The sequence below is a fragment of the Mus pahari genome, chromosome 2 (assembly GCF_900095145.1).
Source record: "Mus pahari chromosome 2, PAHARI_EIJ_v1.1, whole genome shotgun sequence".
In the NCBI taxonomy this organism is placed as follows: domain Eukaryota; kingdom Metazoa; phylum Chordata; class Mammalia; order Rodentia; family Muridae; genus Mus; species Mus pahari.
Genome location: NC_034591.1, coordinates 108967298 through 108980898, shown reverse-complemented (window position 1 = coordinate 108980898; position 13601 = coordinate 108967298). Strand labels below are relative to the sequence as shown.

The 13601-nt window shown below is 49.6% G+C and overlaps 1 protein-coding gene across 1 annotated transcript in view; it reads right to left on the bottom strand.

The window, feature by feature from the left end:
* Window positions 1–13601, bottom strand: part of Fgd5 (FYVE, RhoGEF and PH domain containing 5) — a 98891-nt gene that overhangs the window by 21880 nt on the left and 63410 nt on the right. Inside the window, exons 6-10 of the mRNA XM_021190282.2 lie at window positions 7767–7927; window positions 7384–7543; window positions 6771–6858; window positions 4681–4731; window positions 4118–4176 (exon numbers count right to left, since the gene is read on the bottom strand). Coding sequence (XP_021045941.1) covers window positions 4118–4176; window positions 4681–4731; window positions 6771–6858; window positions 7384–7543; window positions 7767–7927 — 519 coding nt within the window. The remainder of the gene's footprint in view (window positions 1–4117; window positions 4177–4680; window positions 4732–6770; window positions 6859–7383; window positions 7544–7766; window positions 7928–13601) is intronic.

The following is a 13601-nucleotide window of genomic DNA, read 5'->3' as shown; positions in this document are numbered from 1 at the left end:
TCACTGCCACGGTGACAGTGTGGACTTGAATTCACTGCCACGGTGACAGTGTGGACTTGAAGAAACCCAAGCCAGCCTGGAGAGAGGAAGGTGAGCATGAGGCCCAGCTCCTAACAGAGGAGACGGTGGCAGTGGCAGTTGGTAGGGGCTGGTGGAGGGAGAGTCGGTTTTCTTTAAGGATGCGATCCCCAGTATGGCCACCAGGTTCCTGTAGAAAGCCACATACTCAAGAGTTTATGTATTGCCAGCACTGACTGGGTCAGATGGGGGAGGGGGGAAGGGGAGGGAAAGCAAGTACACAAATTGGGGTGAGGAGGGAGTTGGTTCTGGCGGAAGAGGTTGAATATTATCAGAATACACTGTATGAAATCCTCAAGGAACTAATTTTTAAAAAGGTGGAGAGCAATTGAAAAAGATACCAACATTGACCTTCATATGCATGTATATGTTGGTGGATACGTATACATACCCCCAAAAGAGAGAAAGGAGTATATTATGTGTGTGTGTGTGGGTGGAAATTAGGGGTAGTGAGATAACACAGCAAGAGACTTTTCCAAAGTAAATGAATGCCCAAAAAAGCCCAGATCCAAGCAAGAAGCTTGGAGACAGGCAGGCCCAACACAGCCCAGTCCCCTTAAGGATTTCCATACATCCTTCCCCAAATCACACCATGTATATCTGTATGTGTATGTATATATGTGAAGTATATGCATATACACACACATATGCTCTTGTTATATAGCTTAAGCTGGCCTTGAACTTGCAGTCATCCTGTCTCAGCCTCTTAACTTCTGAGATTATATACATGAGCTACTGTGCCCAGCTAACAGAGAAGATATCACAGCATTCAGAAGGGAAGGACACACCACAGAGGGCAAACATAAGCATCATCTTAGCAGAGACTGTGTGAGTCAGAAGACAGCGGTGTGCCATCTTTAAGTTACTCAGAGAGAAAAAAAATGGATCAAACCAGTTTTTAATATCCAGGACAAGTATTTTTCAAAGGTAAATTGTGAAGGTAAACTGCACAACTAACTGCTTGGGAGAGATGGTGGGAGGCAGGTCCTTTCTTGTGGAGTGAAGGTTTTTGGTAAGCTGAGCAGCTGGAGCCATCTGGGTGATGCAAGCAGACTGACTGGTTAGGTATGGGAGCATCCATCCTATCCGCGAGCACATCTACACATAGGTCAGTAGACACACACCCCTTTCTTCACTCTGTCAACCAGGAGCTCCCGACAGAAATGAGAGCCAGCGGCACAGTATGCCCTGGACCTAGAGCTTGGCTTCTGAGCTTTAGCTCATTCAGGGACCTTGGAGAGATAGTTTATCCTGAGACAGGGACAGAAATAAGACAAATGAGTCTGTTAAGGAGATGAGGAACAAGTGACAGAACAATGAAGGAGCTAACAAGAGGCTGACTAAACCCTCCGAGGGAGAGCACAGGTCAGCTGGGAGAGCACTCCAGAACCTTCCTGCAGAAGGAACTCTTCCATTCCCAATATTGTGGGGTTAGAAATTGACCCTTCTCTACTTGATAAATAAATAAAACAATGTGGACTAAAATAAATATCCATGAATTGGTACCAACATAAATGACTGGAGTGTTTATGTTTGAGGGTGGGATGTACCCATCATTGGGGGGGGGGGGAAGATATCTCCTACAAGTGACTCCAGAACACTTAGGGAGTATCAGCTTAAAGGAAGAGGGAACAGGTTTCTCTGTACTGCTTATGTGCAGGCTGTGCACAGTGACTTTTTTTTTCCAAAAACTGTGGGAAGGGAACACATAAACTCAGTCAGGTGACCAGGGTCACAACATGCCACAACATGATGGAATCCCACCTTTGTGATCTCCTTCCCATGAGCCCACAAACCCGGTTTCATAAAGAAGAAAACATCAGATTCTAACACTGGGTACCCACAATATATACCTGACCATGCTCCTTCAAGACCTTCACAGTCATCAAAGTCAGGAACATCTGAGAAACTGGCTGTACGTGGACCCTTCAAAGATGTAACAACCGAAAGGGATGGATCCTGGGACAGGGCACTGGGCCTATGCGAACTATGGGGAACAATGCTGTCTCCATACTGGCTGTCAGCACAACCAGGGCTCCACGTTCATAGCATTAACAATGGGGAAACAGTAGAAACCGTGGGAACTCTTGACACTATCTTCTTAAATATTTCTGTAATCTAAAAATTGTTCTAAAAAATAAAATATGTTCAGAAAGTAGCATGGTGGGCACCAGGGGGCTGGGTGGGAGTGGTATTTAAGGAGAACAGAGTTTCAGTTTGGGAAGATAAAGACATTCTGGAGACAGGTTGTGTGGTTGTAAGGGCTGGGAGAGGTGGCGCACGCCTTTAATCCTTGCCCATGAGAGGCAGAGGCAGGCAGATCTCCGCCTCAGAACAAAACCCAACAGCAGCAGCAGCAATAACAACTAGCTACAGTTGTGGGTGGACATTTCTGCAAAGACAACATACGCATGGCTGACCGGCGTACACAAAAGTGTTCAACATCAATCACTCACCACTAGGGAATAAAAACTAGACCCACGAGACACCACCTCCCTCAGAACTGCAGAAGAGGGGAAAGAGTGTGGAGTACAGAGACCCCTGCTGGGTCACCAGCAAGTTACGCCTTATGGAGATAAGTATGGAGTCTATCTCTGCAGACCACCAAAACTACTGTATGACCCAGCAATCCTATCTGAACAGGCATCTCACATAGATATCCACCCTCGCTCCCATGATTATGACAGCATTGCTCTCAACAGCATAGAAACAGAAGCATAAATGCTATCTACAGATAAGTAGACAAGAAAATCCCATCCGTTCACACAACAGAGTATGATTCAACTTGAGAAAGAACAAAATCCCTCCATTTAAACAAGAAAGGGAACTGGAGATCACTGTGCTAAGTGAAATAAGCTGGGCACAGAGAGACAACCGGCCCCCAAACTACAGAGCCGACTGCAATGGAACCTGGTCTCATGGGAGGTGCAGAGATTGCTACGGAGACCAAGGAGTTGGGAATGGGCAGGTAGAGTGTGGCTTCATTGGGGACTAAGGTACAGTTAAGACAAGCAAGCACAGGGGTGTCTCACCCAAAGCAGCTTGCCTGTGTCTTCCACCACAGCATGTGCACCATCTTGAGAGTGCCAGATACGGCTGCCCCATCCCTCTCCCTCACCTCTCCCTGAGGAGGGGAGGAGACATGTTCATGCCAGCAGAGACAGGACTTCCTGGAGCAGGGTGTGGAGACCACCACCAGATGCTACAGACAGGGTCCTGGCCTCTAAGCATCTCAGCTGCACTGAGGAAGCCTCACTGTATGCATAGGATGCCAAAGTGACAAAGAGTGAGGTCCAACCCTCTCAGGGGGAGGTAAGAGGACTGGATAACTGAGACAGTTTAAACCCTCTGGAAGCAGCCCCGGCAACTAACCTGTGTATTCAAACCTGTCCCTTCAACTTTCCACTGTAGCCAGCTCCAGCCTGTTTCCAGATCTAGTCCTACTAGCCACACTAAGTGACAAAACACAGCTGACATTCCCTAGATCTCCTAACCCCAGCCTCCTCCCAGGCCCTTTCTTGCTTGTCTTCTCATCTACACGCACAAGTATGCAGAGCCCTCCACAGCGTGTCTTCTCATCACAAGTGATCCTACCTCCTCCTAACTTTGGGATACTCCATCCTTTGAACCCTCAGTCCCTCCTCTCTCGCTAACCATTATCCATGGTTATTTACATCATGGTCACTGCTCTGCTGAGCTCAAGGCCTGACTTATATAGGCAGTGTCCCCAGACTCCATTTCCTATTTCATGTGGGTTCTCTGTGTACCTGCCATAGCACATCTGCTGAGCAATGCCTTGGCGTACATACCACCATCACCCTCTTCTATACCAGTTACAGACATGACTAATGGATTACTGAGTTCTCCCATTAAGTTAGGACTCAGTCTCAGGCTCATACAACAAGTGTAAGGCCAGAACCCAAGGCTCTTTGCAGGGCCCCAGGAGAAAGACAATGGGGTAGCACAAGGCAGATGAGAAGAGTGAAGCAGGCCTTGGACTCCACCCTGGAGAAGAAGCCAATGGGGGGGGGGGACTTACTCCCTGTTCCATGCTTTCGTTGGCACGGTCTGTCACTTTGGAGATGAGAGTCAGAGCACCTGGAGAGGAAAGGACAGATAACAGCTTTATGAGGACTAGGCCACCTTTTCTCTGTGTGTCCCCTCTATCTCCTGTGTGGTGGGCCACGAAGATGGGACAACACCAGATTTTCCCAACCCCAACTCGTCCAGGACTGCCCCTGTTTCCATGGTTGCTGACTGTGCTACACTAGGTCCACCCTGGTAGGGGCTGAGGTGCCAGCCCAGAACCATGGTGTGGTTAAGGGAGTGGTGAACATCTTAAACAAAGCATCCTTCTTAGATCACCCAACCGTGTGACCTTCTCTTCCTCTGCTGGTCAGACCCCAGGCTCCCACAGCTAAGGATGGTAGAGGTCATCTCCAGAGACTTGAGGAATCTCGGGCAGATACCCCAGTGGTGTCGTATGCAGGATACACACAGCTGGGTTGCTCTAGGTCTACACTGGACACTGGTGCAGATTTGAGTGTTGGTGAACAGGAGACACAAGAGTTGTACCTCCCTCCAGGGTCTCCTCAGACTTACTCTGAGTGTTGTCGTACTCAGCTGAGTCCGGGCACAGGTTATTTAAATAATCTGGAGGGAGAGGGAGAGACAAATGTCAGTTCTACCAGTAAGGCGGTCTCCTGCCCTCCATGGTGACCTCCACCAGAATGGGGCATCCACTGTTTCAACACATTAGCCCACCCTAAGACCAGGACCCTCTTAGCATCCCGACCACCACTACCAGTCACTAATTCATTCAACCCCTGTCTATTCATGATCTGCTGTGTGCTTGTTATGGCTCTATCACTGGGGTCCAGGCACAAGAAAGTACTTGCTGTCTATTGTTTCCTGGTTACAAGACGTGACAAGCTACACAGCGTAATATTACAGGGTGACTGTATCACAGTGGGTCCACCCTGGTAGGGGCTGAGGTGCCAACCCAGAAGGGAACATGGCACAGTTAAGGGAGCAGTGAATATTCTTCTCTTCCTCTGCTTGTCAGAGTCCCCAGCCCCCTCCCCGCCCCCCAGCTAAGGATGGTAGAGGTCACCTCAAGAGACCGGAGGAGTCTCTAGGGGATACCTTAGAGTGTCACAGGCAGAATATACTCAGCTGGGCTGTTCCATGTCTATTATAGGGAGGAGGTACTACCCCCTGACGTGGTCCTAACCCTGCTAGCAACCCTCTGCCCTGCTCCTTAAGGTCTGGCCATACAGGCAGTCTTGCTGCCCCTTGAACATCCCAAGCTTGTTCCTACCCTTGGACCTCATCACATTTTCTAGAGCTTTGTACCATTTCTTTGCTCAGATCTTTGTTCCATGTCATCTCCTTGGAGAGGCCTTCTCTGCCGTATCTAACACATCAGCCCCCTTCACTATCCTGTAACCACTTTTTTTTTTTTGGTAGCATTTTCAACACAGATATTATATATTCATATATTTTAATATATTTCCATATTTAGATATAAAATCATTGGTGCTGGAGATGGACCCAGGGCCTGGCATATGCTAAGCCCATGCCTTGTCATAGTGTTGTATCTCTCCATTTGAACTGTCTTTTGCTGCCATTGCCAGAATCCAGCAGAGGGCTGGGACACAGGCAGGGCCCAGTGGCTACTTCATCACTTGAATGAGCAGATTCTCTAGACCTCAACTCCAGCACAATTTCCTTGTGACCCGTGAAACTGCATGTGCCCTGCCCCACGGGGGTGTCAGAAGGATACCCATGGGAGTCTCAGAAACAGGATAGGGACTGATTCTATGTGGGAGGCTGCACGCAACGAGTGGGGCTCAGCACAGAAGTGGGGGGTGGAATCTATGAGGCAGAGACTGAGGCTGGGCCCTGAGAGATCACTGTGGTGGTTTGAATGAGAACGCCCTCCCCCCTAGCCCCGCCATAGGCTTGTATGTCTGGAAGCCTGGTCACCAAGGAGTGGCACTATTTGAGATGGATTAGAAGGATCCTGAGGTGTGGCCTTGTTGGAGGAAGTGTGTTATTGGAGGTGATCTTTGATGGCTCAAAAGTCCATGCCAAGCCAAGGGCCTGCCTGCCTGCAGATCAGCGACCAGCTCTGAGATACTTCAGCACCATGTCCACCATACATCCTGCTCTGATGATAATGGACTAAACTCTGAAACTGTAAACCAGCCCCTAATTAAATCTTTCTCTTCTAAGAGCTGCCTTGGCCATGGTGTCCCTTCACAGCAGTGGAACAGTGATGAAGACAGTTATATTCACTGATAGGCTAAAGAGAAGAGGCAGCCAGCGTGGCAAAGGGACAGAAGGCGAGGGGGAGGCCGGATAGCCTGTCACAGAGCTTGGAAGGACAGGTCTCGAGGGGTAGCATGCAGCAAAGCTGCAGAGGTGTCCCAGGCTGAGGAGGAGCGCCCACTCTTCTCACCTAGGAAGGCAGCTTCTGCAAAATGTCAGCTGATTTAGGAAACGCACAGTGAGAGTGTCACTAGGTTTCTAGGTTTGGGGACAGGGGGAGCCACTGAAGCAAGGTTGAATCGGTGGGGCCCTGGGCATCTGAGTAGTGCCATGTTCCCCACACCTGCTTACATACACGAAGGGAAGTCCTTGTTCCCACGTTACCCCACCTCAGTCCGCCTGTGACCCAGACGGCTCACCAGTGAGCAGCACTTGGTACAGGAAGAGGCGCTGAACCACACGCAGCATACGATGCTTCATGCTCTGGCCGCCCCCTTGTGAACTCTGCTGCTCGGGGAGGGGAGGAGAGATGCTGTCAGAGAACCCCACCGCCCACAGGCCCCCTTCATCTCCCACGTTGTCAGACCCAGGTCGTCTTCCTCCAGGAAGCCCTCCCGGATCATCCCTCCAGGTTCATGGTCAGGCTCAGGAAGTCATTTCTCTGAGGCCCCATTGTGCCTGACATTAGTAACAGAGGTAAGGTCTCCTCTGCCCTCTCGGGAGCTGGGCTTTTGTGCTAACCATTTCCTTGGTTATCCTCTGGCTGGGTTACCTCCCTGCTTGGTTGATAGCGATGGGCGAACTAGTTGTAGGACTCTCCTGTGGCTTAGCCACCCACTGCCCAGCAGGGGTCATTCTGTTCTGGGTTCCTCTCCTGTCCAGTGGGCATTCTAGCTCCCGCTGGGTCTCCCCACCTACTGCCTAGCTCATTCCTCCTGTATGTCTCAGTTACTTCTCTTAAGTCTCTCCATGTCCCCCTGCCTGGGCCCCAGTACATCTTTATAGCAGGGTCTCTAAAGACCCAGGACTCACCTCAAATTCCCGGACGGTGGTGGCTAGCCGGGGTGACAGCAGGCAGCTCTCAGCGAGCAGCCCCAGGTACCTGTCAAACTGCAGGATGTGTGCAGCATGATGCTCGAACTCCTGTTCCCGGGCCAGGAAGATGTCGGCCACCTGCGGCTGGCCCTCCCCACTGTTAGGGAAAGGACAGGCAGTGAGAAGTCAACCTTGGGAGGAGCGAAGGGTGAGAGGCGGGGTTCTGAAGGCTGCTTCACTTGGGGTGCACACAACTTACCACCTGTCGCTGGGCTCCCTGTTTGTCCCCTGGAGTCAGCGTTTTGTATTTGTGGAGGTTTTCGTCTGTTCCCCCCACCCCTAGGTGGCATAAGTGGGGTGTGGGACCCCAGGCTGCTCACCAATCCCCCAGCCTCTGCTCCAGGCTCTCCAGGATGCCCTGGTGAAGGTCACAGATAGCTGGGAGCTCCCGCAGGCCCTGCCGCAGCTCCTCCTGGGCCAGTGGCTCTCTGCCCTCTTGCTCTACGTTCTCCAAGGCCCTCAGGACGGCTCCATGGAAATCCTGCAACCCCAGAGGCCTGTTATGCATGGAGGGCCCTGAGGCTCCAGATCCTTGACCTGTGCAGCTGCAAGAGCTGAGGCCAGTGTCATTGGCTCCACACTGTCACCTGTGGACCGGGAAGGCCAGCTGGTACCCGCTTGGTGCGGGGCTGTCTTTTTTTCTTTTTCACACAGAGCAGTGCCATGCTGATACCCTTCTTTTACAAGACAGGGACTTAGTCATTGATTCCTTCTCTAGGGAAATGCAAAGTCCTTGCTTTCTAGTTCCTCAAAAAGAACTTTAAGAAGCCAGAGCAGGACCAACGGGATGGCTTAGTGGGTTAAGACACCTGCTGCCAAGCATGGCAAGTTCAACCCCTGAGACCCACAGACTGGAAGAAGAAAACTGACTCTCATTAGCTGTCCTCTGATCTCCACATATGAACAGTGACATGAGTGGGTATACACACGTACACACTCATAACCCTCAGACACATATAAACACACACAAAAGTATAATTTTAAAATTTAAAAATAGAAGATATGATAGAACAGAAGTTCAAGGTTATCTTGGGCTACATAGAGTTTGAGGCCAGTTTAGGCTACATGAGAAGTGCCCCCCCAACACACACACACACACACACACACACACACACACACACACACAAAGAAAGAAAGAAGGAAAAAAAAAGAAAAAGAAAACCCACAGCAGGTGCCTGTGACCCCAAAGTGCAAGAGTACCAAAGTGAACTCACAGAGGCCCAGAGGAGTCTGTGTGACTCCTGTGCACTGTTCTGCACCCCAACTTCTCTTGTCTAGTCCAAGGTTAAGAAGGAGCCTGACACGCCCTTTGTCACTTTCTCCCCTTAGACCATACACAGGCATTAACTCACAGCACCATTAGGATGGGGGGGGGGGTGGAAGGCAGAGGAAACTCATAGTTTTTCTCACAGGACATGGTTAAAACATTACTTTAGCATTAGTGGCTGCTATCCCTTGCTATGCATGATTTGAAGACCACACTTTGTCACCTGTTGGAGTTTGTTTTCTATTATTGTAAGGAAACCATGACCAGAAGCGACCTGGGAAAAAAAGGGTTTCTTTCCATTTACAGCTTACAGTCCATAATCTAGAAAAGTTAGGGTAGGAACCTGGAGGCAGGAAGTGAAGCAGAGGCCATGGAGGAGTGCTGCTTACTGGCTTGCTCCTCATGGCTCTCTTAGACTGCTTTCTTATACACTCTAACCAGTATCAAGAGCATAAAGATGAGGACTGGGACATAGCTCAGTGGTAGAGCACTTGTTTAGCACACTTAAGACACTGGGTTTCACCTAACATGGATGGATGGATGGATGGATGGATGGATGGATGGATGGATGGATGGACGGATGGACAGACAGATGGATGGAGCTTGAAAAGGGAGTAAAGAAGACCTAAAGAATGAGAGAAAATGTTTATAAATCCTGTTTGATAATAGACTTATTTATCTTTAAAAGACAAGTCTCCAAAGAATCATGCACAGATGGTCAAGTAAAGATGCTCTGCGCCATGTGTCCTTAGGGAAACATGAAAAACCGAACCACACCGGCCAGGCCAGCTGTCGCAGGCTCAAGGTAACTGGCATTATAAGGAGTAGAGACTGTGGAGGTCTATGGGATGAGGGTATGTACCTGAATCCCCGGCATTGAGCCACTCCCTTCTGTGGAAGCCTCATACAGCTCTTAAAACTCAAGAAACAAAAAATCAGGACTCTCAAGAAAGTAGAGCCCAGGCTATCTAAGGCACACAAAAGCTGTAAATGATGGACAGGGAGCAGAGACCCTTCACTGGTAAAGCTATCTGCAAGCGACACAAGAGACTCTGGTAAAGCAGCTTCTAAGAGTCATTACCTACTCGTGGGTGAGGATTTTCAGTGATGCAGCAGATCTTGAGTCAGTCATATTCCTTTAAGTGACTCCAACAGACTCACTGATTCATGAAGCAGGATTTGAAGACTTGGGTAATGAAATCATTTCTTTGGTCTATTGTTGCCCTTTTAAATCCAGGGTGAGTGGAAATACACTCTAGGAAAAACCATGTGGTCCCTCAAAAGGTTACAGAGTCACTGTGAGACCCAGGAGTGAGCCCAAGAGAACTGTAGACGCACATGCTTCCTGCAGCTTACCATTACACACAAGTAAGACCCCAAACGCCCATCCTCTGGTAAAGGTACAGCCTGTGGTACATCCACAAAGGACTACGACTCAGCTTTAAATGGATGCAACACCAGCATGTGCAAAGAGAGAGGAACCCTGACAGCATATGCTAGGGGGAGGAAACCAATCATAAAAACTATAGCTTAAGATTCCATTTAAATTAAATAGCCAGAACAGGTACATTTATAGAAAATACAAACTAGGGCTGGAGAGATGGCTCAGAGGTTAAGAGCACTGACTGCTCTTCCAGAGGTCCTGAGTTCAATTCCCAGCAACCACATGGTGGCTCACAACCATCTGTAATGGGGTCTGATGCTCTCTTCTGGGGTGTCTGAAGACAACGACAGTGTACTTACATACATAAAATAAATAAATCTTTAAAAAATAATACAAACTAGATGTGTAGGAGCACTAACGCATACACCCTGGGGACCTCTGTCATTGGCAGGGACAAAAAATATTTTGGAATGACGGAAGTTCTGTCTGTCTGTCTTATACATGTACATGAGCTCTATTGTTAAAATTAATTCACTTAGTATAGACAAGCTACAAGAATATTTTTAAAAGCAAACAATTTTCAGACTCTTCTCAGTGATGGGGGCCAAATTGGAATACCGTACTTTTTTTTTTCCTGTTTCCTAAACCCTCCAAGGGTCACCAATTGCCTCACCATTCAGGGTCATGGAGGACGGGCAGCACGAACACACTGGAGGCAATAGCACTTGCTCAGGCCCCGGCCTTCTCCATGTGTCTCCCCGTAGCTCCTGCTTCATTCCTTGCTAACCATGGAGAGAGCAATCATGGTTCCTTGTTGGGCTAAAATGTGTACCCCCTAAAACTCCCAAGATGCCAGTGATCTCAGTATGCCTAGAGGAGACAGCAAGGCTCAAAAGATAGAAGGAGGTTTTTTATTTTTGTTTTTGTTTTCCATTTTTCGAGACAAGGTTTCTCTGTGTAGTCCTAGCTGTCCTGGAACTCACTCTGTAGACCAGACTGGCCTCAAACTCAGAAATCCACCTGCTTCTACCTCCCAAGTGCTAGGATTACAGGCATGCGCCACCACTGCCCAGCTAGAAGGAGGGTTTTACCTGCTCAGTTAAAACGTATTTCCTAGCAGGGTACAGTGAAGCCCACATTAGGGGGCTGAGGTAGGGGATCCTAAGTTTGAGGACAGCTTGAGCAACACAGTGAGATCCTGTCTCGAAATGACCACAATGAAAATAACAAAAAATGTCCTAATGGTAACTACAGGCAGGGAGGCAACATAAGCAGGAGAGAGCCACAGTGGGTTAACAAGATAAACAGGAGAGAGCCATAGTGGATTAAGGAGGTTGTCTGGGTTAATCTCTGCCACTCAACCCCACTAGGGCATCCTTCCTTAACTTTCTTCCCTATGCCTGTCCACCTGAGTCACCAGGGTCACTCACACTCTGAGTCCCTTTGAGAGTTGACGTATGACATGAAGAGACTTCCTAGATGGCTCAATGTCTCCACACCCTCCCTCAGGAGTTGTCCCCTCAGGTTTGTCCCTGCTTTCTGCTGGTCAAGACCCAAATCCTCAGAAAGTTTTCCCTGACATCATTCCTCCAGGTTACAGGGACACCACTTGCCTTCCCAGGGCTCTGTAGTTAGAAAACCATAGCATTACTTCACCCCCTCTGTGCGACCCAGGGAAAGTCACTCACCTTCTCTGAGACACAATATCTGGGCTATCTCTTATGGATATATAATATGCAACCAAATGAGACAACATGTGAAGGGTTGGCACATTGCAGTCACTGACTCTGTCATACCTGTCACCTTGGACATGGACCTGGCCTATGGAGGGGAAGGAGCTGGCTGAGGAAACAGATGGGGGATGGGTGGGAAGACAATGCTACATACTGATACATAAACTCATAAACATCCTGACATCAGAGTCCTGCAGACCCCGACTTTGCCTTGAGCACCCTGAGAGGGTCACCCGAGGAGGGTCAGCCCTGTCCAGGAGATTTTAGATACTTCACCGTAGTTCACACCATCTGGGAGACGGGATAGTGTTCTCTGTTGGAGACCCACAAATCCTGAATCACATATCTCCTCGTGGCCTCGGTCAAAACCTACATCCTGCCCAGGGTACCCAAGCCCTGACTTACCCATGACTTCCCTGGAGAGACCACGTCCCCTTCCCCAGCCATGTCTGGTGCCCACCGTGCTTGGGCCTTCTTCTGGGGTCCTTCACTTCATGGAATGTTTGCTTGCATGGCCACTGCAGAGCCCCATCCTCCTAACTCCCTAAGATCAGCCCAGCCTCTCTCCACATAGCTAGTCACTAAGGACACACAGTCAGTGGCCTTTCCAGCATGCCACAGCATTTCTTCCTAGAGTCATCAACAGCTTCCCAGACACTCCCTTGGGATGAAGCTACACATGGCGTGAGGCTCTCTACCCTTCGTTTTCCTGCTGGTCTCACCTTTCTCAGTTTCCCCTCTCATAACATCCTCCACCTGGCTGGGAACATCTCTCAAGTCCCAACATGTTCGCCCCAGCTGGCCTTAGAGCCTGTGCACATGCTGATCACCGCAGTGGCGAGCCTTCCTTCCCTGGCTACTGGAAACACCTTCCTCTGAGATTCCTTCCCCTACACCTGGGAAGGTGGGGTGGATACTTCAGAAGTGTCCCACCCTGTGTTCATGGCTGTCCCTCTAGGCATTGCTTCCTCTCAGGCCACCCACTCTCTATGAAGGAGAGCATGGGACAGATGCCTAGGCAGAGAGGCCCACTCAAAAATGTACCGACCTCAGAGGGCTCAAGCAACACAGCCCCTAAAGAGAGATGGGAACAGAGGTCACACCTGAGTCAAACACCAATGACAAATGGCGCAGTCCCCAGCCCGGGGTGGCCTTGTGTTAGGCTAAAACAGAAGTCCCGATCCATCTAAGAAAGCCAGAGAAATGCATCTTCACACCACAGAACCAAGAAACCACCACCACCAACAGCAGCAGCAGCAACAGCAGGAGTCTCGGGAACCACACACATGAGGAAGCCAAACAGTGCTGTGCTGCGAAGGAGGGCTCACGCTAGAAAGAATTCTGAAAACCTACTGGACTGGGCCAACAAATGCCTGAGGTGGGGAGCTGCCAGCCAGCAAGGTACCAGGAACAATAAGAAGCGTGAGACATTACAGGAGAGGAAGGTCTGGTCACCTGCCCTTGGAAGTGCTTCTGCCCATCACTGTGGCTTTTGAGCAAAGTGGGAGAAAGGAGATAGCTGCGGAGAGCCCGTGGCTCAGAAGCCGTCTATTAAGCTACCACCTCAGAGATGAGACAGGTAAGGGGAGCCCATGTGTCCTTGGGGTGCTGGGCAGGAAAGCACACTAAACATAGCTAAAACAATGCTTGTGCCGGGTGTGGTGGCACACACTTTTAATCCCAGCACTCGGGAGGCAGAGGCAGGCGGATTTCTGAGTTCGAGGCCAGCCTGGTCTACAGAGTGAGTTCCAGGACAGCCAGGGCTACACAG